Source organism: Sarcophilus harrisii, chromosome 6 (genome assembly GCF_902635505.1).
Source record: "Sarcophilus harrisii chromosome 6, mSarHar1.11, whole genome shotgun sequence".
Lineage (NCBI taxonomy): Eukaryota > Metazoa > Chordata > Mammalia > Dasyuromorphia > Dasyuridae > Sarcophilus > Sarcophilus harrisii.
In genome coordinates, this window is record NC_045431.1 from 187,198,078 (window position 1) to 187,220,532 (window position 22,455).

At 36.8% G+C, this 22,455-nt stretch overlaps 1 protein-coding gene across 3 annotated transcripts in view; it reads left to right on the forward strand.

The window, feature by feature from the left end:
* ZFYVE28 (zinc finger FYVE-type containing 28) overlaps positions 1 to 21,837 on the forward strand; it is a 182,657-nt gene extending 160,820 nt beyond the window's left edge. For all 3 annotated transcript variants that reach the window (XM_031942322.1, XM_031942323.1, XM_031942324.1), the window contains exons 12-13: positions 18,880 to 18,983; positions 19,947 to 21,837. In XM_031942322.1, the coding sequence (XP_031798182.1) occupies positions 18,880 to 18,983; positions 19,947 to 20,078 (236 nt within the window). In that variant the 3' untranslated portion in view covers positions 20,079 to 21,837. The remainder of the gene's footprint in view (positions 1 to 18,879; positions 18,984 to 19,946) is intronic.
* Positions 21,838 to 22,455: the final 618 nt, after the last annotated feature.

A 22,455-nucleotide genomic window follows, 5' to 3' on the forward strand; every position in this document is an offset into this window, starting at 1 on the left:
TATATCACTGTTAAAAAAAACTTAGATGCCAAATTATGCATTTAAAAAGAGAGGAAAGCAAAAAAAAGTTGAAGTGAGCAGAGAACCTTAAGGACATCAGGCCTTCTCTCTGAAGGAGTTGGGAGGTGAGGGGGAAATGCATGAGCTACTTCTCTTCATTTTCCCTGGCTCCATCAGAGCCCTTGGTGTTCAATGGCCTGAAGCATGTTGCCCTGGGGCTTGGCCCTCCTCCTCCCACGGTCACCAGTGTTTCCTGCATATCAGGCGGGTAACCTACCCTGCTTGTCTAGCTTGACTTCTTTCATTTCTGCGATCTCTTCTCACAAGTCCCTTCCCCCAACATCCATTTTAGTGGTATTCTGGGCAGTTAACTTATAGATCAGTGTCAGAAACCCCTTTGGCGTTTAGGGAATGCTGCAAAGGAACCCAGTCTGCCGTCAGCCAGCTGACCTTGCTCTGTGTCAGAGCCTTCTGGCGGCTCTCCAAAAGGTGGGTGACATTCCTTCCCAGAGCTGGAGTGTTGAGAGAGATGGAAAAGCCAGCTAGGAAACTGGCCAGCTGGGAAATGGACTACTGAGAATAAGGCTAGCTGGGCCTGCAGCAGTCATAGTCAAGGTGATTTGTTTTGAGTTAAAAAAAAAAAAGGCTTTAAAAAAATCCTTTAAAAAGAGAGAGGCCTGCATTTGTTTCCCATAGCTTGGTTCCCTGAGAATGGACTGGCATGGATCACACTGGCATGGTAACAGTTAGAATGCCTTAGATAGGGAGGTTTTCCTGGCACAGAAATGCCTCTAAGGTCAATGACACACTTGGGGCAGGAAACCCAGAATTTTTAAGCACTTTAGACAGTTTGGCACAGCTATTCAAGACTTTAACTTATGAGAGCTCCACTCCCAAAATGCAGAGTTCCTACCCCCACCCCCACCCCAGTACCCAGAACACTAATTGCTTTTCCACAAAGACTGAATTTGCCTTTGCCTGGTACTGCTACTGAATCATCAGAGACATGCTATGACCCCACTCTCCAGGGCTCCTCAGTGAAGGGCTGGGGAGGAGTCCAGCCATCCTCATTGACGAGTCTCCAAAAGGCAAGTCTTCTGCTTTTATGGTGCTACAGAGAGATGTGATGCCTTTTGATAAAGAGAGCTGTCATTCAATTTCTTCTATTGACTCTACTCCATGTACATGTGTGCCAGTTTAGAAAAAAACCTACTAATGTGGCATCTGGCATTATGGAAGTGTATACAGCTGAACAGCACCAACATTTTGGAAACCAGAATAAACTGGCCTTAATTCACATGTTATATTTAATTTTACAGAAATAGACAATGATGAGGTAGTATAGTAAACTAGAAAGAGTGCTGCTCTTGCTTTTGGAGTCAGAAAGCCTGGATTTTATTTTCATTTCTGAAATTCACTGGGTGAACAGGACAAATCTAAGCCTGTTTTTTCATCCATAAATGTGCACTTAATTCAGCAATTTCTGAGATCCCTTGTAGCTCTAATTCTTATGATCTCATAATATTTTCTGAAAATCACTTCTTTTTTTTTTTTAATCAGCCCATGTTGATGAAAATTTAAAGAGAAAAGCTGCAATTTTCTGTAGCTTTTGCTTAGAACTGCAAATTGATAGGTTAAGAAGCCATTTCACTTTCTCTGTTTTTAACCAGGCATAAGCTTTTAATGTCTGCATACTTTGGGCTATGAACAATTTAAATCTTGCTTTGGAAAGACTCATCTGGTGAGGGTGCCTACCGCTAAATGATGGAGAAAAATGTGTACTCCTTAGCCCTGATTCTATTAAATCATGAAAGAGTCACAGTTATCTTAGGTGACTGAAAGAATAATGCTAACATATGGGAAATTATATCTTTATTTAAGTTGTAGGAGAGGGGGGTGCAGCAGAAAATGGGAAGGGAAGACAATAGCATACTATGTAATTTGTAGCAGTCAAGACAAAAGGTCTTTTTAAAAATGCTCTAAAAGCAAACAAAGTTATATTGTGGGTACTCTGTGCCAGAGATACTGTTTTGTTCCTCAGGCATGTTTTGAATTGTTGTTATTTTTTCTTTCCAGTAAACAGAATGAAAGATTTCCCATGCAATTTCTCTGAAGAGTAGCATTAATCCATTTAAAAGTGTAATTGTAAGAATATGAAAAAGCTTTATGGGAGGGAATAAGATGGCAAGGCAGATAAAGTTGAAAATGACTCAATAATTTCCAATTAATTTTTCTATTTTACCAGGATCACTGAAATATTACTAAGAGCAATAAAGGTAGCTCACATTCTCAGACAAAGAAATAAGATTTCAAGGGAAAACATATTCTAGAAAAGAGAATAACAAGTACTGGAAAGCAAAAATGTCCATTCTAACGTGTCATAAGTGTGCCTTCTTTTGAAAAACAAAACAGGAATATGTTTAAAAGTAAAAAATGGGGATTTTTAGCTCTGAGATAGAAGCTTTCTTTGACACGTTGTAGCAACCTAAAGGATTGTCTAACATTCTGATTTAGCTTTTTAATAAAGAGAGCCATTTGTATTGATAATTTTTATACTTAGGAGACACCCATGAGAATATGGAGTAACAGTGCCTTTTGAGAAGAGAATTGGATCTTACTGATGGGCTTACCATTTTTTCTTTTTGCCATATCCAATATTGTCATTCTCCAAGTATGAAGCACTGGATCTCAAAAAGTAAAAGGGACATCAGAGGTCATTTAGCACCAGCTATATACTTTAATAAGAATCCTTTCTACAAAATACCAAACAAATCATCTAGGCTTCAAGATCCCACTAACTTTGAATGCAACACTTGCACTAGGAAGCTTTTTTCTTAAGTCAAATCTGAATCTGCCTCTTTATATCTTCCATTCTTTACTCTTCGTTCTGTCCCTGAGACCAAATAGAACAAATTGAATCCCTCTTCTCTATGAGAGTCCTTCATTTACTTGAAGACTGCTGTCACATCCCTCCAAGTTTTCTCTTTTCCTGGTTGCCCTTCTCTTAATGCTATCTAGCTTATTAGTGACCTTCCTAAAAATATATTTCCTAGAATTGAACATTATAGATGTGGTCTGATCAGGACAGATTGGACGTCATCTCCCTAGTTTTCAATATAATTCCTCCTTCTCTCTCCATCCTAAAATCTCATTATTGGAGGCAGGGGAGGCTGCTATATCACAAGTCAGCTCATATTGTGCTTGAAGACAACTAAAATCAACTTAAGTTTAGCCACTCCTCTCCCATCTTGGACTCATGATGCTGATTTTTTTTTTTTTAACTCAAATGTGAGACTTTATACTTGTGTCTTTTCAATGTCATCTTATTAAATTCAGCTCAGTAATTGAGGCTATGAGATCTTTTTTGGAACCGTATGCTGTCACTGAATATGTTAACTGCAAATTTGATGAGCATGTCACCATCTCTGCCTTTATTCAAGTCAGTAATAAAAATGCTACAGTCTGGTGCCACTACAAAGGACGCCACTCTGAGATGACTGAATACATTATTGGTTACTCTTCAAATTCAGCTATTCCTACCAAATTGTACCATCTTTTAGCCTACATGTCTTTTTCTATAAAAATAACATGAAAGATTTTGTTAAATCCTTTGTAGTAATTTAGGTAAACTATAGTTTCAACACTATCGTATCCAATAATCATACAACTCTGCCAAAAAGGGTCTGAATAATCTTCTCTTGTTGAAGCCAAACTGGTTCTTTGTGATCACAACTCTTCTTTTCAATATGTCCACTTACAGTTTCTTTTATTATTCTTCACCAGGAACTGAAGTCTGACTCACTGACCGATATTTTGTCAACTCCCTTCTTTTGAAAATCAGGATGAGCTCTTGCCACTTTAATTATCCTTTTTTTCCCATCTTTTCCCCTGTCTTTCTCCTTTTCATACCATATAGCTTGTCTCCTCTTTATAATCAAACTCCTAGGGAAACATTATCTATATCTGTTGCCTTTTGCCAAGGAACTTCATCTTATCTAAGCCATTCACCAGCTGCTAAATCCAGTGGACTTTACTAGGGTGTAATTCTACTTTAACCAGTTTTCAACAGCAACCTCCTCTCAGATCATCTCTTCTCTCTTGAATTCTGCCCTCTCCTCTTGTTCTTCCTCCATGTCTTTTTCGCTGGATTATCATCCACTTCTCTCTCCTCAATTGTGAATATCCTCCGTGACTCACTCCTGGACACTTATCTCTTGTCTCCCTCCATTAGATCTCCTCAGTTTCCATGGGGTTCAGCTGACAGTTTAGTTCAGATTATTACCAGATCTCCTCATCTCGCTCATGAGGTTCTACCCTTCATCATGACCTGCTGGCTGGGGATTATCTCCCTCTGCTGAACCACTGGCCCTTCAGCTCTGGTGTGGAATTCTTTTATCTTCCCCTTTGAACCTCCTTGCCTTCCAAACTTCGTGGAAGACATCAACATTCTTCAAGCCTCTCAGGTTTATAACCTCAGAGAACCATCCTCAATTCCTTCTTCTCCCTCATTTCTTCTATATAATAATTTGCCACATCTTATTAATTCAACCTCTATGGAATCTCTGACATCTCTCCCCTCCCTCCACACATTATTTTAGTTCAGACCCTCATCATCTCCCACAGGGACTCTTGCACTCGCCTCCTAATTGATCTCCCTGCTTCCAATTTCCTTCTATTTTCCTTCTATTACAGCCTGAAAACAGACACCAAATTAATATTCTTAAAGAGTACATCTAACAAATCATGCCATTCCCTTGCTCAAAAATGTTCATTATCTACCTGTGCAATTCCCCCACTTGGTATTGAAAGGCTCTCTATAGAACTTCCTCCTCCTTTTCCAGACTTATTTCATATTGTTTGCATTTCCTTGAATTCCACCTCACATGATGTTCCTCTAACTCATCAATCCATCTCATGTCCACTTGCCTTTGTACATGTTTGAAACATGCTTTTTTCTTTACTTATATCTTAAAATCCTTAGCCCCTTTTAGATGTCAGCTCCTTTTAGAAAGCCCTTCATCTTTCCTAGAGATGTCAAACTTTCTCCCTACTTAAATTATATACATATAACTCACTGTTATATGTATCCTTCCCTCATTAGAATTGAAGTCAGGGACTATTTTTTTTATCTTTGTATTCTCAGAACTCAGCACAGTTCTTTATATATAATAGCTATATAATAAGTGTTAGTTGGATGAAATTAAATTGGCTAACTACACTAAGCTGCCCAAGGGGAAATTGTGATAAATTGAAAAATATTTGGGTCCTTGACTTGAAATTTATTGTTTTATTGGTGTTTCAACTTTACCATCTTTGACTTTGAGACTTTGACTTTGACTCAAACCAACCTCTACAGAGAGATTTAACCTTAACCCTTTCTTTACCCTCATGTATAAACATACATTATTTTCTGTGATCTTTAAACCCATCTTCATTGAAAGAAGAAAACCTTTAGAGCCCATTGAGCCATGTTTTATGCCTGACCAGAGGGGGTCACTATAACATTGCTGATAGCTTACCAAGAACTTGGCTCTACATGTCATGGGACCAAAATTGGTAATAGAGCCAAGATTATGTTTTGGCAATGCTGAGAACCTCTGCTAGGATCACCATCTGCCCCTCTGCAGACCAGCCTAGCCAAATCAAGTTTAATTTGTTCCTTCCTGGACATTCAGTTTAAATGTGTTTAGTTCACCCTTTTCTACCAGTACCTTTGAAACAAAGCATGCTAGATCTGATTTTTATCTTAATAAAAAATTGACTTTCATTGGTCTATTTTCTGTTTTCTTTGTTTTAATAAATTGGAATTTCTTTGGGGGAGAAAAACCCATCCTTCTGTATGCTATCATTATATCACCAGTATTTTTTTTTATCTAAAGTTTTTAATAATTTTCCACTATCACATTCATTCTTTTATCAAAGCTACTGAATTATTTTTCTATTTTTCTGTCCATTTTTTTATTTTGGATTTTTTTCTCATTAATTCAATGGTGCTTAAATTCTTGTTTTCCATTAAAAACTTTTTTTTTTTTTTTGCCTTTCACATTTGAATAATAATTTGTCCTTAGCCTATCAGTACAATTGTTCCTCTCTTCTCCTCTGTATTTGCTTTCCTGAGCAGCTGAATGACTAAGCCTTCTGCCTTGCAGAACTATTTGGCATGAAGATCAGAATACTTCTTCTTGATACACATTTTACACTGCTAGGCTGAAAAAAATCCCTCATGCAGAAGGCTGTAGAGATTAGGAATTTGTATGTTTACAATTTTTCCTGCACATAGAGCTCATGGCTCAGGAGCAAAGGCAAAAAAACAAAAACAAATATAGTCAATATTCTTATGGACACTGTTTCAAGCTCTGTTCTAGAGTTATGCTTTCAGGCTAGTTCACAAAGCTAGCAGCATACATTTCACTTTATCTGTTTTATCCTCTTACAGAAGAACTTTTTCACAGTGAGTATTTTTGAAAATTTGTTGAAGAATAATGGCCATCTCATCATTTTTAGACTTAGAAATATACCTACTACTGGGGCAGCTACGTGGTACAATGGATAGAGCACAGGCCCTGGAGTCAGGATTCAAATCCTGCCTCAGATATTTAACACTTACTAGGCAAGTGTAACCCTAGACAAGTCACTTAATCCCAGTTGCTTTGCTTAAAAAAAAAAAAAAATAATATATATATATATATATACCCACCACAAACAATGTGCCTTCCTAAGAAAGTCTGGGGTGGAGCAAGAAACAAAACAAGATCATAGGAAGATAGAATAATAAAGGAATTAATTGTTTTAGAGTAACTTTAAAACCCAAAGGAAAGTATAAAATATTATACAAGATCTTATGAAAGACAGATCATTTTCAAGGAGTTGAGGAAAGAAATGTGACATACAAATTAGATTATCAAGATTGAGCTAGAATTTCAACAAGTAAAGATTTAAGGAAAGAGTGAAGGGACCTGAATATGAGAGAATTGCAAGCATAGAGTGACAGATTCCGGAGGGTTATGAATGCCAGGCTAAAAAAAGTGGACTTTTTGTTTGATAAGCATTAAGAATTCACTGAAATGTTTTGAGCAGAAAAGTAACAACATGTATATAGCCTTTTAAGGTAAACCTCCTTCACTTGATATAATTGCTCATTAACTAAAGTAAGAGATAAGAGTCAAAAATAACACTGAAGTTTGCAATATGAGAAGAATGGATGAGTAGTGGTGCAACTGGAATAAATGATAAAAAGTGGTTTGGGACATGAAGTTTTTGAAGGGTCCTTAGGAAATTCAAGGTAGAGATTTAGCTTACAGGAGGTTGATGATGTGAGCTTAGAGCCTGGTAGAGACATCCTAGCTGAAAATATGAATCTGTTCAGTAAAAAAGAGGGGAAAGGGCTGAGAGAAGAATCTTGTGGGATATCCAAGAAGACAAAGGAGATGGGGGAGAGGGGTTACAAAGAGAAAGGGAAATCCTCAATAGGCTATTTCTGAAATCAAGGAAGGAGAAGGCCAAAAGGGGAAAAGGTTATCAGGTGTCAGTGGGACACAGGTGTAAAAGAGGGTAAGGACTAAAAAAAAGGAGACCAGATTTGGAAATCACAGGGTCATTTAAGGATCTTTGAGAAAGTGATTTCAATAGATTATTGGGTAAAGATTCCAAATTGCAGAACACTAAAGATGTGGATAGTGAGGCAGTGGTAGATTATTCTTTCAAAGATAGAAAAAAAAAAGTTGACAAAAATAGATCTGCTGTGGTAAAGTCACTGAAAAATCTATTAGGATTAGGAAAGCCTGAACATGTTTGTAAACAAATGGAAACTAACTAGGAAATGAGAAAGAACTTGATACTGTATAATACGATACTAGGCAAGTCAAAAACAATATAATATAAGATAAAACAACAAACATTTATTAAGCTATTGTTGGATACAGATCACTGTGCTAGGTGTTAGAAGAGTTGTTTAGTTAAGCCAGGTCCCTGCCCTCAAGGGACTTACTGTTTGATGATGGGGTCAGGCCTGTCTTGGAGATATTGGAGGTTCACTTCCAGATCATTGCAATAAAAGAATCATGAATTTTTTAGTTTCCCAGTTATATTTACATTAAATTTTAGTTTATTAAGTGTACAGTAGTATTATATAAAAAAAACCACACAATATCTTAATGAAAAAATACTTTGTGGCTAAAAAAATGTTAACCATCATCTGAGTCTTCGGTGAGTGATATTCTTTTTTCTGGTGGAAGGTCTTGCCTTGATGTTGTTGGCTGCTGATTGATCAAGGCGGTAGTTGATGTAGGTTGAGATGGCTTTGGCAATTTCTTGAAATAAGACAATGAAGTTTTCCACATAAATTGACTCTTCCTTTCACTTACAGGCCATTGCAGGGTTATTAACTGACCTAATTTCAACATCATTGTGTCTCTAGGAATAAGGAAGCCTGAAAAGAGGGAGCAAAATGAGGGGCTGCCTTGTGGAGCAGTCAGAACACACACAGTATTTATCAATTAAGTTCATCATCTTATATGAGTACAACTGATCAATTTTATATAAGATTAACCTCAAAGATCACTGATCACAGATCACCATAGTAGATATAATGATGATGAAGTTTAATATATTGTGAGAATTGCCAAAATGTGATGCAGAGACCAAATATGAGGACATGTTGTTCGAAAAATGGCACCAACAGGCTTGCTTGATGCAGAGTTGCCACAAATCTTCATTTAGGGAAAAACATATTATCCACAGAGCACAATAAAGTGAAGGAGCCAACGCAGATATCAATAATACACATTACCTAAAAAATAATTTTAGACAATTATCAAAGTTCTGTGTGAGATCTGATAGGGAAAGTGATCATCAGCTAGAGGGAACAGGAAAGGTTTCCTGAAAAAAAATTAGCATTTGAGGTGGATTTTAAATGATGTATAAGACATATCCAAGTGGAACAGTGGATAAAACTCTGGACTTAGTTAGGAGGATCTGAGTTAAATATGACCTCAGATACTAACTTGATCTGCCTTGGTTGCCTCATCTATAAAGTGGGGATAATTGGAGCACTGAGAGCTGGCTAACTCCTAATAGAACAGCAACCCTGGTCTCCTTCTTTTGCACTGGCTGCACTTTCCTTTATTCCTCCTAGTTCTCTGTTTAAGGGAATTGGAATGCTCCCTTCTCCCCAATGCCACTCCAGATTCTTTCTCTACAATCAAAACTTAGTAACTTCTTTTCCTTCAATATTCCCTCGAACCCTGCTTACCACCCATTTAGAATTCTGGTAGCTGTTGTCTGCAGATCTCTAGGACTCTTTTCTTTCCTCATAGAGTCCAGTGCCTTGATCATAGTGTCCTTCTTCCCCTCTATTCCCACCCTCATTTAAGGGAGGTGCCTCATGTATTCTAACTTCACAGTTCCTCACCTCATTTCCCTTGGTTCCTCTTCCCTTGACCCCACTTCATCCATACACACAGATGATGGTGAAGTGATCTTGCCATCACTGACAGATGTATCACTTCATCGTGCATGAATTCTGGAATCCTTTGTCTGATCACAGTCGATTGCTATTCCACCCCCCACCCCTTCTGTCCCCAAACCCTGTTCTTTATCCTCACTACAATCTCTAGTTTTTCCACCCTTCCTTTTTTTCCCGAGGTCATTGCTGCATGCACAAGCCAGGCCTTCCTTCCTTTTCTATCTGGAGTACTTGATGATGGAGTTCAACTCCATACTGGCCTCTTCTCCTGAATTTCTGACCCCTTATTGTCTAGACCCTGCCAAGCCTGTCTTGGATCACTCCCACTATCCATTGCCATCCCTCCTACACACATGCTGCTGAACAAAGCTGAAGGAATCTCTCAAAACTGGCGCCTACATCCATTCCAGATTTATGTTACATAACGTCAGCTGCCTACTCACTGATGTAAGGCAATTGTTTTACGCCTCCCAAGTTAATGCACTATCGGAGAGGTCATTCTGGCTCCTCCATAGCTTTTCATTCTTCTTCATCTATCCCACAGCTCCTCTGATGTGTACTCTCTAAGCTGAGAAACTTACCTCTTTATTTAAAAAAAAAAAAAAAAAAAAAAGGCCATTCACTCCCATTTCTCCCCTCTTTCTTATCTCCCTCAGAGAGGGACCTCTGGCACCATCTCCTATAAAGGCCTGAAACTCTGAAAAGGTGCACTGGAATCAGACAACCGAGCACTTAAGGCTAATTACCTATTGGATAATACTCTATTAGCATATGCTTGGGAAATGGCCCTTCTCATTATTCTTTTCTGGCTTGATCTTTTGGTGTATTCAGATAAATGTAGGAGGGATTAAGGGATGGAGTAAGATAAGCCAGAGTCACTTTGGAGGAGAACAAGAAGGGAGGTCGGTAGGTGGAGAGCTTGTGGTAGTTTTGTCCATCTCCTTGACTTCTCCCCCTAAAAACCAAGGACTTTTGCTGATCCTGACTCTGGCTAATCCTGAGGTCAACAGGGAGCTAATCCAGACTTTACATTCTCCCTCACTTCTGTTTCATGTAATGAAGTGGTCTTTCTCTTTGCCCTTACATCTGCAAGTGATCCCATTCTATTCCATCTTCTCCATCATATTGCTTCCTCTAGTATTCCCACCTTTGCTCTTATGTTTAATCTACCTAAGGGTTACTTCTCTGCTTTTTCTAAAAACATGCCTATCTTTTCTTCCATCTTCCAAAAATCCTCGCAAAAATCATCCATTCTCCATTAGTTATGGCCCCATACTTTCTCGGTTTTGCGTTTAAATTCTTTCAGTTTGGTTTCTATGGGATGCCTCTATGTCCTTTCCTTTCACTATCTTAACTCTATAAAATATAACTTGTTATTTTATCATTCAACTGAAACTGTTCTCTCCAAAGTTATTAATGATCTCTTAATTTCCAGATCTAATGATTTTTTCCCCTCAATCCTCATCCTTCAACTTCTGCAGATTTTAACCACCCTCTTCTTCCTGATGCTTGTCAATAACTGCCTTCTCCTTGATACTCTTTTCTCTTGAGATTTTCATGATACTCCTCTCTCCTGATTCTCTAGAATATGTTCCTTCTCAATTATTTATCCCAGTCCTCTATGCTGACCTTCAGTTTTCCATATTCAGCTGCTTATTGGACACTGTAAACTGGATGTTCCATTTTGAATTCAGCATGTCCAAAATTGAACTCATTATTTACCCTCTGATGCTTTCCCTCTCATGCCCTCTTCCTGACTATCCTGACTTCCATCAGGTCCCAGATCAAATCCCACCGTGTATGAGAAGCATTTCTTGATTGTCCTTAATTCTAGAGCCTTCTCTCTATCGATTATTTCCAGTTTATCTTGTCCACAGCTTGTTTATATTTCATTGTTTGCATATTGTCTCCCCTGATATTCTGTGAGCTCCCAAAAAGCAGGGATTTTCTCTTGCTTTTCCTTGTATTCCCAGTGTAGCACCTGACGAGGTTCATAATAAATGTTTATTCATGACTGACTACCTTCCAAGACTATTGTAAGGATAAAAATGACAAATATTTATAAAGTGTTCTGCAAGCCTAAAACTATTATATAAATACTAGCTAATTTGTGTTATTAGGAGGCTAAAGGGTAAAGATCAGAAGGAAGAACATTCCAAGGGTACAGAACAGACCAAAGTTTTGAAGTTGTGAGAACATGATGTATTTTTAGGGGAGAGAGAACTGTCTTATTTGACTGGAGCATAGAGTTCTCATAGGGGAGACTGGAAAGATAGAATGAGTGCAGGCTGTAAAGCATCTTAAAGGCCAGGCAGAGAAGCTTGAACTTGATGGGAAGTCAATAGGGCATTACTAAAGATTTCTGGAAACTATATAAAGGATCATTTGGAGAGGAGAGAGAGAAGATGGGGAAGATCTAGCTAAGGCAGCTATTGCAGTATTCCTGGTGGCTAAAAATGAGTACCTGTACTTAGGGTGATGAAATTTGAAGAACAAGGAGGGGGACTGATGTGAGAGATGTTTTGGAGCTGAAATTGACAGGCTTTGGCAATTTATTAGATAGGAGATTTGAATTGAAGAAAAGCCCAAAATTAGAGACATGCAAGACTTTGTGAATGATGATTCCTTTGACACTCCCTCCCCCCCCCAAAAAAAAAAAAAATAAAAGCAATGTAGCCAGGAGTAGGTTTTGCAGAAAAGATAATGAGTTTATTTTTAGATGCATTGAAATTGAAGTGCTGACAAGATTTACATTTTTAGAAGGAACAGTGTGTGGATGTTTTGCATGACTATGCTTATTTGTTTAAAAAAGGAGGGGGATGGATTTTTGGAGGGAGCAAGGAAATATGATAATTATGCCCAAAATGGTCAAAAAGAAAAAAAGTGGGTCATTTTATTTTTTCACATAATCGCTTTTATTTTCAAAATACATGCAAAGATAGTTTTCAATATTCATTTCTACAAAATCCTGCATTCCAAATTTTTCTCCCTCCATTCCTTCCATCCTTCTCCCCTACACAGCAAGTAATCCATTATAGGTTAAACATGTGCAGTTCTTCTATACATAGTTTCACAAATATCATGCTGCTCAAGAAAAATCAGATCAAAAAGGGAAAAAAAAATGAGAAAGAAAACAAGAAGCAAGCAAACAACAACAAAAAAAGGTGAAAAATGCTATGTTGTCATCCACATTAAGTCTCCATAGTTCTTTCTCTGGATTCAGATGGGACTTTTCATCCCAAATTAGAATTGGCCTGAATCACCTCATTGTTGAAAAGATCCAGGTCCATCACAGTTGATCATTACATAATCTTGTCGATATAATTGTTCTTTTGGTTCTGTTCACTTCACTTAGCATCAGATCATGTAAGTCTTTCCAGACCTTTCTGAAATCAGCCTGCTGATCATTTCTTATAGAACAATAATATTCCATAACATTCATATGCCATAACTTATTTAGCCATTCTCCATTTGATGGGCATCCACTCAGTTTCCAGTTCCTTGCCACTAACAAAGAGGGTTGCTACAAACATTTTTGTACATGTGGGTCCTTTTTTTTTTTTTTTTTTTTTTTTTATGATAGAGGGTCATTTTAAAATCCATAGAAGAGGATAAAGAGAAGTTCATGACATACAAAAAAGCAAAATCTTTTTTTTTCCCTTTAGGCAAATCCTGTCCATTATTTAAATTTATCCTTTTCTACAAAGTCTCCCTGGACCATTCTCCCTGATCTAAACTCTGAGAGCATTGATTATTGGTATCACTCGTTTCATACTAAACCATGGAGATAAGGCGGAATGGTGCATAGAAAGCTGGGTTTGGGATTAGAGAATCTAGATTTAGAAATCCTGACTCTGTTGTTTATATCTCAATTTGTTCAGCCAAAAATAAGGACTAATCATTAAGTTCTCTTCCGGCTCCAAATGCTATGATCCTATTTACTACCTAGCAAGTCTCTTATATTGTTTTATTCTGTTCCAGTTCACTTATTATTTAATCATTTGTGTTTATATTTGCATTTTTCAGGCTGCGTAGTAAGTTCCTTATTTTTTCATAGTCATCATGATGCTAATTTTAGAAATAGCAGGATCCTGGGTTTGAGTTCTATCTTTGAAAATGACTAGCTAACAACTTTTTTGTCTCCATTTCTTCATAAGAAAATCAGTAATAATAGTGCTTTTCTCTTAAAGTGTTATGAGAATCAAATGAAATACTGTATTCTCGTTTTATTTGTTTTAAGGTTTGAAAAAATAAAAAAGAAATCATTATCATCATCATCATCATTATTCCTTCAAGTGAGCAAACATTCCAAGTCTTAGTGCAGTTTGAATCTTTAACTTTAGACTTTTGAGACAACTTATGTATGAGGCCACTTTAAAGATGGGTATCACACACAGGGTGTCCCAAAAGTCCTAGTTTTGCAGTATTAATATTTTGCGGTGTTAAAGCTTTAAAAGCATTTTACAGTATTAAAGTTCTAAAAAAATGTTAAACTGCACCAAGACTTTTAGAATACCCTGGGTTATGCTTCTTTATATCCCTTAGAACAAATAGCATTACAATAGTACACAAAATTCACATATGTGTAGCAAACACTGACTGGAAAGGCAGCATTCAACATTAGATAGAGCCCCGGACCTGGGGTCAGGGAAAGCTATGTCCAAATCATGTCTCAGACACTTATTGTGTGATAAATCCCCTAACCTGTCTGTACTTCACTTTCCCCATTTGAAAAATTGGGTGTACTTGATAACATCTAGAATCCATTCTAGCTTTAAGTATGTGATCCTATTGTGCACTGGATTTAGAATTAGGAAGACTTGGTTCAGATCCTAGAAGAGCTAGCCAGTAGGAGACAGGGCTCCCTCAGAAGGTTGTGGATTCCTGTCCCCAGACCTCTTTGATGATTTGTCGGAAATGTCATAGGAGAATATAGATGGTAAAGTTTGTGCCAGGCAATTTCTGAGAACCCGCCTAACTAGTTTCTGTCGTTTTCTGTGACTCACTGAGAAGTAAAAAGAAATCTTGTTATATTTCTTCAAGAACATTTTTTGGACTTTATCTTAAATGGTAAAATGTCAGATCTGGAAGGGGTTTGAGAAGCCATCTCATCTAACCCCTTTATTATATAAACAAATGAACTAAGACTCAAAGGAGAAGTGCCATACCCAGCATCACAAAACATCAGTGCTAGGAGTGACAGGATGTGAACTGAGATTTCCTGAGTCCCATCTTTTTGTGACATCCCAATCCCACTGCGGATTGGAACCCTTCTTTTAGGTTTGGGTTATTTTTTGCTTTTGCCTTGCTCTTTATATAGTCCTACCCCTCCTATTTTACCTGGGAGAGACATTTGCCTCTTTTGCCAAAGCTAATTTCTTCCTTATGTGCTTTTCCTTTGATCTTTACTACTGTCCCAAGAATCTGCTACTTCTCCCTCTTTCCTGATTCCTTCCTTTCTTGTGAGCAAACATGCTCAAGTTCCCTCACTTATTAAAATATCTTCCCTTGAACTTTATACCTTTTTCAGCTGTTGCCTTCATCTCTATAATGTGTGCTTCTGCTTCCTCACTACCTACTCAATCAAAAGAGCCTTGAAATATGGCTTTGACCTTTACCACTCTATTAAAAATGTTTTCTCAAAAATCACCAGTGACGTTACTAATAAATTCAGTAAATTCTTCTTGGTTCTTATCCCCCATGCATTTGACCTTTCTTGTTGGCTCCAGGCTTACATTTCCAACTGACAACTGGACATCCCCATACAGATGTTCCATGAGCTCCTCAAAACACAAGATATACAAAACCAAACTTTCCCTTAAAACCTGGTTTTCCTTCTGATTTCCTTATATCTGATATCAGAAATACAGTATTCCAAAGGTCATCTACTCATACACATTTTAAACTTCTATTCCTCATGTTTCATATCCAATATCAAGTTCTTTTTATTTCTCCTTCAAAATGCTATATATGTCTTCCTTTGTTTTCTTTTTCCCCACAGAACTGTTACATTTATTTTTGAAATAAATATTTATTGATATATTTTGTTTTGATATTATTTACAATTCCCAGTGGATATCCTTCTACTTCTTAAGAGAAATGTATTGTAAAATTGTAAAAAGAAGTAAGAAGAAAAAAGTAAAACTAACTAACTTGTTGAAATAGCTTGGAAATATAGTCAGGGTTCCACACTCATAGTCTCCCTACTCTGAAGAAAAATTGAGGAAGATACATTCTCATATCACTTCTCTGGGAACATGTTTGGTCATTATAATTTCATAACATAAATTTTAATCATTTTGTTCTTGTCATTATTTGCATTTAAATATTTATAGTCACTATATTATTATCATTGGATTATAATCATAATATAGTGTATATTTTCCAGCTTCTTCTTATATTCTGGGCTGGGCCAGACTCAGACCAGTCCCTTACTAATTTAAATACAATATTGGAATAAAATAAGATACTAGTGAGATACTAGGTCATTCAACAGTTTAAAAAAAAAAGAGTTTAAAAAAAAAAAGATTGCTTAGCTATAGAAGAGGTATACTCAACAAAGAGAGTCATTGAAGATACCTGGAGTTGAATCTGCTAAAATAAGCTCACTTGTCTGACTTATCCCTCATGATCCAGGAGCCAAGCATCCGAATATCTTCTGGAACTTCTGGTGGCTGCTTTGAAGTCAGCCAAATGAGGAAGTGTTCCCAATGGTTTGAACCCATGCTTCTTTGAGTTAACCAAGTCAACAGGAAAGTCTCAGTATCTTTTAAGGAAAAACAGCCCACCTTAACTGAGGAAGAGGGTTAGGATATTGTTCCTGCCACAGTTTCTTTCACTTTGCACCAATTCACATGTCTTCCTATGCTCATAGGAATATATACCATATACATCATATTTCTTATTTGCAACAATAATTCCACTAGCATCATGTATCATCCACAAATAGCAGGTTTCTAATTCTTTGTTACTACAAAAAAAAAAAATGCTGCCATAAATATTTTGATGCATATGGATGGGACCTTTCTTTCATCATCCTCCATGGTTGTAATACCTAAGTCAAAGAGCATAAACATTTTAGTCACTTTCTTAGCATAGTTCCAGATTTCTTCCACATTGCCTGTGATTGAACCAATTCAAAGTTACACTAACAATATGCTTGAATGTCCATATTTTTCTGTAATTTTTTTTAGTATTGCCTATTTTCTTCTTTGGCTATCTTTGCCAATTTGCTGAGTGTACAGCAAAGCCTCAGGGTTATTTTGAGCTGCATTTCTCTTGTTATTGGTAATGGCATTAGTGATGCCATATGACATTTTTTCATATGGTTGCAAATAAATTGTCATTATTCTTAAGAGAGGTGTTTATTCACATCCTTTGTTACCTATTGAGGAATGAATTTTGATCTTATGTACTTCTATTATTTGTCTATGTATTTTGGATATCAAATCCTTATCAGAGATATTTGATAAATATTTTTCGTAGTCACTTGTTCTATATTCTAGTTGCATTAACTTGTTAATGCAGAACCCTTTCAATTTCTTATTATAGAAATTATCTGTTTTATCTTTTGAAATTCTCTCTCCTTTGTTTGATTAAGAATTCATTCCCTATACAGAGAGGGGACTATGGGAACTGAATGTGGATCACAACACTATTTTCACCTTTGTTGTTGTTTGCTTGCTTGCTTTTGTTGTTCTCATTTTTTTCTTCGTTTGATCTGATTTTGCTTTGATCTGACAAATGATAGAAATGTCTTTAGAAGAATTGCACATCTTTAACCTATATTAGATTACTTGCTTAGGGGAGGAGGGAGGAAGGGAAGGAGAAAAGTTTGAAAAATAAGGTTTTGCGAGGATGAATGTTGATAGCTATGTACATTTTGAAAAATAAAAAGCTATTATTGGGTGGGGAATTTATTCTTTAGGTACAACTAATGGGTAGAGTACCAGCCCTAGAATCAGGAGGATCTGAATTCATATGTGGCCTCAGACACTTAACCTTGCTATGTGACACTGGGCAAATCATTTAACACCAATTGTCTCAACTGCCCCCCCCCCCAAAAAAAAGAGAGAGGTAGAGAGAATCCACTACCTACCTGTAGCCATCATATGGTCTGCTTTCTCTAATTTTTCATGGTATGTCCTTTAATATTCAGATCATAGGGCCATTTTGAGTTGATTGTAGTTAACTGATGTAAAATGTTGATCTAAATCTAATTTGTGACAGACTGGTTGTTTTTTTTTTTTTCATTTTTTCCAGTAATTTTTATCAAAAACTTCCTTTATAATTTATGTTTGAATTTTTATCAAATGTCAGGTAGAATTGTATTATTTCTGATTCCTTGTCTTATCTATTCCATTTATCTCCTTTTATATTTTAACTATACCAAATACTGCCCTATAATATAGTTTGAATTCCTTTCTGTTTTGTACAATTACCATTTCTTTACTACTCACTTAAGACTATTTCAATATTTTCTTAACAAGTTTTCCCATTCCTACATCCTACTACCATCTTTAAATACTAAAATCCAGGCTATCCTTTACTACCAGTGCCCCTTCCTCTGTGGAACTTTCTCTGATATCCCTCACCTCCAACCTTATTAGAAATGATTCTCCTTTTGCCAGACCTGGTCATGCTCCATATTTCTCTTCTATACTTGCCTACTTTGTATTATAATTATCTGTGTGTGTATCCTTTGTTTGTAAACTCCATGAAGACAGGATCTTTGCTTGCCTTATCTACTTTGTTCTCAATGTCTCTACCTAACGGTTTTCAGCACACAGAATACAATCAGTGAGTGTTTCATATTGAATGGAATTGACTTAGTTCTCATTGAGAATAAATCAATTGCTGTAAATTCTAAAGCAGTTTGTTCAGTATGAGGTATCAGATCATTACTGGCTGGACTTTTCCACTGGCAGCTAAGAACCAAATAGAATACATTGATATATTTGAATGTTGGATGTATGGTTTTTTCCCTAGGCTCTTGACCTCAGTACCATATTGTACAACAAATTTCATATCTGAGGTGATGGGAAAAGGGTAGGTCTTCCAGCTGTGTTTTTGAGACAGATGTAATTTCCAGCACTAGTAAAGAGCAAGAGATATTTTTCTGTATATTTTTTCAACAAGTTTAAATAAATTAAGAAAGAGAGGAAGACAGAAAAGGAAATTAGAAACCCAAAGTTCTATGTCTGTATCTATTTATCTAACTCAGGCTTCATCATCCAACCTGTTATGCTCTTGAACTGTGTATTTGTAGAACAGATTTTACTTGGTGTCTCAACATCTGTATTTACATTATGTACTTTTCGTTCTTCTCCCCCAACAATTACCCACGGTTTGTTAGGTTTCTTTTTTCTCCTTTTAACTTGTTGCAATATCTGCTTTGGTTTTTCTGTTTTGGGCAGATCCTCCTGAATGGGTACCAGATGAAGCCTGCAGCTACTGCACAGCATGCAAAGCGCCTTTCACTGTCATTCGGAGGAAGCACCACTGTAGGAGCTGTGGCAAGGTACTGAGCTCCAGGGCAACGTGTAGGTCACTGAAACTGGTTTGGAACTGAGGCCAAAAGGCTATAAATGGCCAAGCTTTGAAAACAGTGATATTTCTACCTGGGAAGCTCTATTTCTTCAGATACCTAAATGTAGATAGAATGCAGCCTTTTAAAGGGCTCTAAATAAGAGCGCCTGAACAAAATGTCAGATGCCTCCTCTTAACTCCGTGGCCCAGAGCCCTGCCAACAATCTCTAGGGTTCATTTATTCCAATAGCCTGTGCTACTGAGGACAGATTGGATTTGGAGCTATAAGACTACTATTTCAAAAAAAGAGAGCTACTTTTAGAATTATAAGTGATGAGCCAATGAAATATAATCATTGAAATAGCAAAAGAGCAAGATGGCTACTACCAGGATAAATTACACTGATAAGAAGCAAGCAAAGCAATTTCTTTTAAAGGTATATGCATATTATGGTAATCTGAATAGTCATTGTTGAAGGAGGAAAATTACTAAAAGCATTTTCCTAAAATTTCCTAGCCCAGGAAACCAAATATTATCAGTGAGTTTTGAGTTTCCCATTATCAAGGTATGCTTAAGTGATTTATTGATTTTTTTCCATATTACTATAGGAGGGTCCTATAGAAGGGTTGCATTACAGGATAGTTTGGTTTATGAAATAGGCAGTAGAACTAAGGAATAAGTTTAATTTAAATACACACACATATACTTTTAAAATAAGTTATTTACATGGCATCTCTGAGTAAAAATGTCCTAGTCAGTTCATTATTTACCTATTCATGTTCATTTTGAACACTTTACAAAAATATAACTTAGAAAGAAGAGTGGGAGAAATACAGTGAAGCCCACAAAGGGAGTGAACATTCCTTAATGGAATCCCATCTTAAGATATATAGAATAGGCAGTTGATGTCCAGAGAGTAAACCTGTATCAACAAACCCATCTCTTTGTGTTTCAGATTTTCTGCTCCCGCTGCTCTTCCCACTCTGCACCGTTACCTCGTTATGGTCAGATGAAACCTGTCCGTGTTTGCACTCACTGTTACATGTTCCATGTCACGCCTTTTTACAGCGACAAAGCTGGTATTTGACATATTAAACTAGTGATCTATTTAATGAAGTCATACATGGACTAAAATTCTATGTGACTTAAGCCAAGAATTAACTGGAAAGAAGGATCTTGTCAGAAACATGTAGGCTTTAAGCATCCATCATAATGTATTTTGTACAGATGGTTTTTATTGCATTTTCCTAAGCTGCTAAAGGGAACTATGGGAAGCCTATGGTGGCTGGGGCTGCAATAGTCTTCCATAAATTTCTAACGTTAATATGATGATGCTATATGATACAGGAGAAACACACTTCATGAAATGAGGGGGGGTCCCTATTTAAGCTACCAAGGCTTGCATTGCTGCCCATCTACCAAACTCGCATTTGTGTCCTCCTTATAGGAAACCGATTCCAAGCTGCTCACTGGCTTTTGGCAGATGTCTTCTTCCTTTTGCTGGCTAGCCTTTAAAGTAAATAAACTCTGGCCAAATGTTACCAAATTTACACAGAATATTTAGAGAGGCAAAATTATCTTTGAAATGAAGAGGAAGCTCTTGAGTTTCCAGAGCTGTACGTTGCTGTTGCCTTTTGTTTGGGAATCATAGCAATAATTCTGAAGCTCTGCTCTTTTATTGTTACCTTGTTTTGCATGGAGTGGGCACTCTTAAGGATTCATTACATCTGACACCATTTCTTCCACCTCTTGGTTGTTTAAAAAGATGAGAAGTAATATGAGAGTTTTATTTATATCATCAATAACAATAGTGAAAAACAAATGTCAGGGACCTTGGTAAGTTGGGTCAAGATTCAATACAAAATACTTTTTATTTTTGGACGTTTTGCAGAACAAGGCACTATTGTATGTGGAGCTGCTTATGAAACCAAAAATATTTAAAAGACAGATATTAAGACTGTCCATTTTTTATTAAAAAAAGTCCTAAACATTTACTTACATTTTAGGGATACAAAATCTGCAATATATCATTTATGACATAATTTTATAAATCATGTCTTAGTCACTTTTTTTTTTTTTCAATCAGATGCAGGCCTGTCTTAGGAGAATGTATCTAAACCAGTAGGAAAATGATTTCTTATCCAAAGGGGAAAATACAGTGAGTGGGGTTTTTTGTACAGCAAGAGATTTATTTTCCAAAGTATCTGCCCTAAGTTTACCCACCGGTAGAGTGAAGAACTTGCTTTTGCCAGACACCAGATTTTGCTTTCTTCAGTATCCATGTTCACATGGAATACTACATCACTAAAGAGCTAACAAGAAAACTGTGTTCTTTCCTTCAGGAAAGAATCTGATTCAACAGGGCAGACAAAACTGGTATCCCTTTTCAGCGATTTTCTGCCCCACACAAACCAATCAGATAAGATTCTCAGGTTTTCTTGGTTGCTCAGAATATAACATTTACATTACACGGAACCGCATGGCATCGAGCATAAGAATTGCACTAGAGGGCTCAGTGCAGTGTTAGTCATATTATCATGTCTGCACGGGAGTTTTGTTTCATTTCCTTTTTGTAACCTTCCTCACCAAATCCTACAGAAGGGATCTCAGTGATGGCCCCAGTTTTTTTGGCTCAGCATGATGCAGGTCTCTCATGCCAAGGGGAAAACTGAGAACTGTGGTACCAAACAGTGATACCTATTCAGGCTTCAATCTCAGGCTTCACATTGCAATGATTATTGCAGTTTTATTTTTGAGAAATGACAAACCTAATGCTTCTTTTATAGGATTAATAAATAAATAAAATTTAATTGTGACATTAACATGCACAAAAGTTGCTTCTTCTGTAAAAAAAAAAAAAAAGAAAGAAAGAAAGAAAAGTCTTATTTAATGGAGTGAATTTATTTGTTCCAGCTTATTTTTATTCTGTAAATGCTGTAATTCAAAATCATTTCCATATTATATGCATATATATATACATATATATATTAAGGATCTCAGACACTATAGTTTCTTATGTAAATACAGACTCCTATTTCTTTTACTGAAAAGCACAATGATTCTATCAGTACTAATATGCATTTGCCTCAGAGAAGACTTTGGTCTTATTATCTCTTGAGATAATTAAAAGGTCAGGACTTTCTACTTCCATGTGCTGGGTGGCTGTTTCCTTTTGTGTCGCTTTTATAAGGAGAGAGGTGACATCTTACCAAACAAGTCAGTTTTAATCCCCTTAATCCACACATGAAACAGTGAGTAGGAGCAAATATATCCCAGTCAAGCACATTTTGGCCATTTGTGCATTGATTCACACATCTGCTGTCTCTGTAAAACAGGAGACTTTGACCCAGGAACTAGAACCATCGAACAAATCCCATGAATAACTTTCCTCAGATTTCAGATGGGCTTCAGTCCTTCCTGCTTAGACATGACCTGGCACTCTGAGCCGCTCTGGACTCTATTGC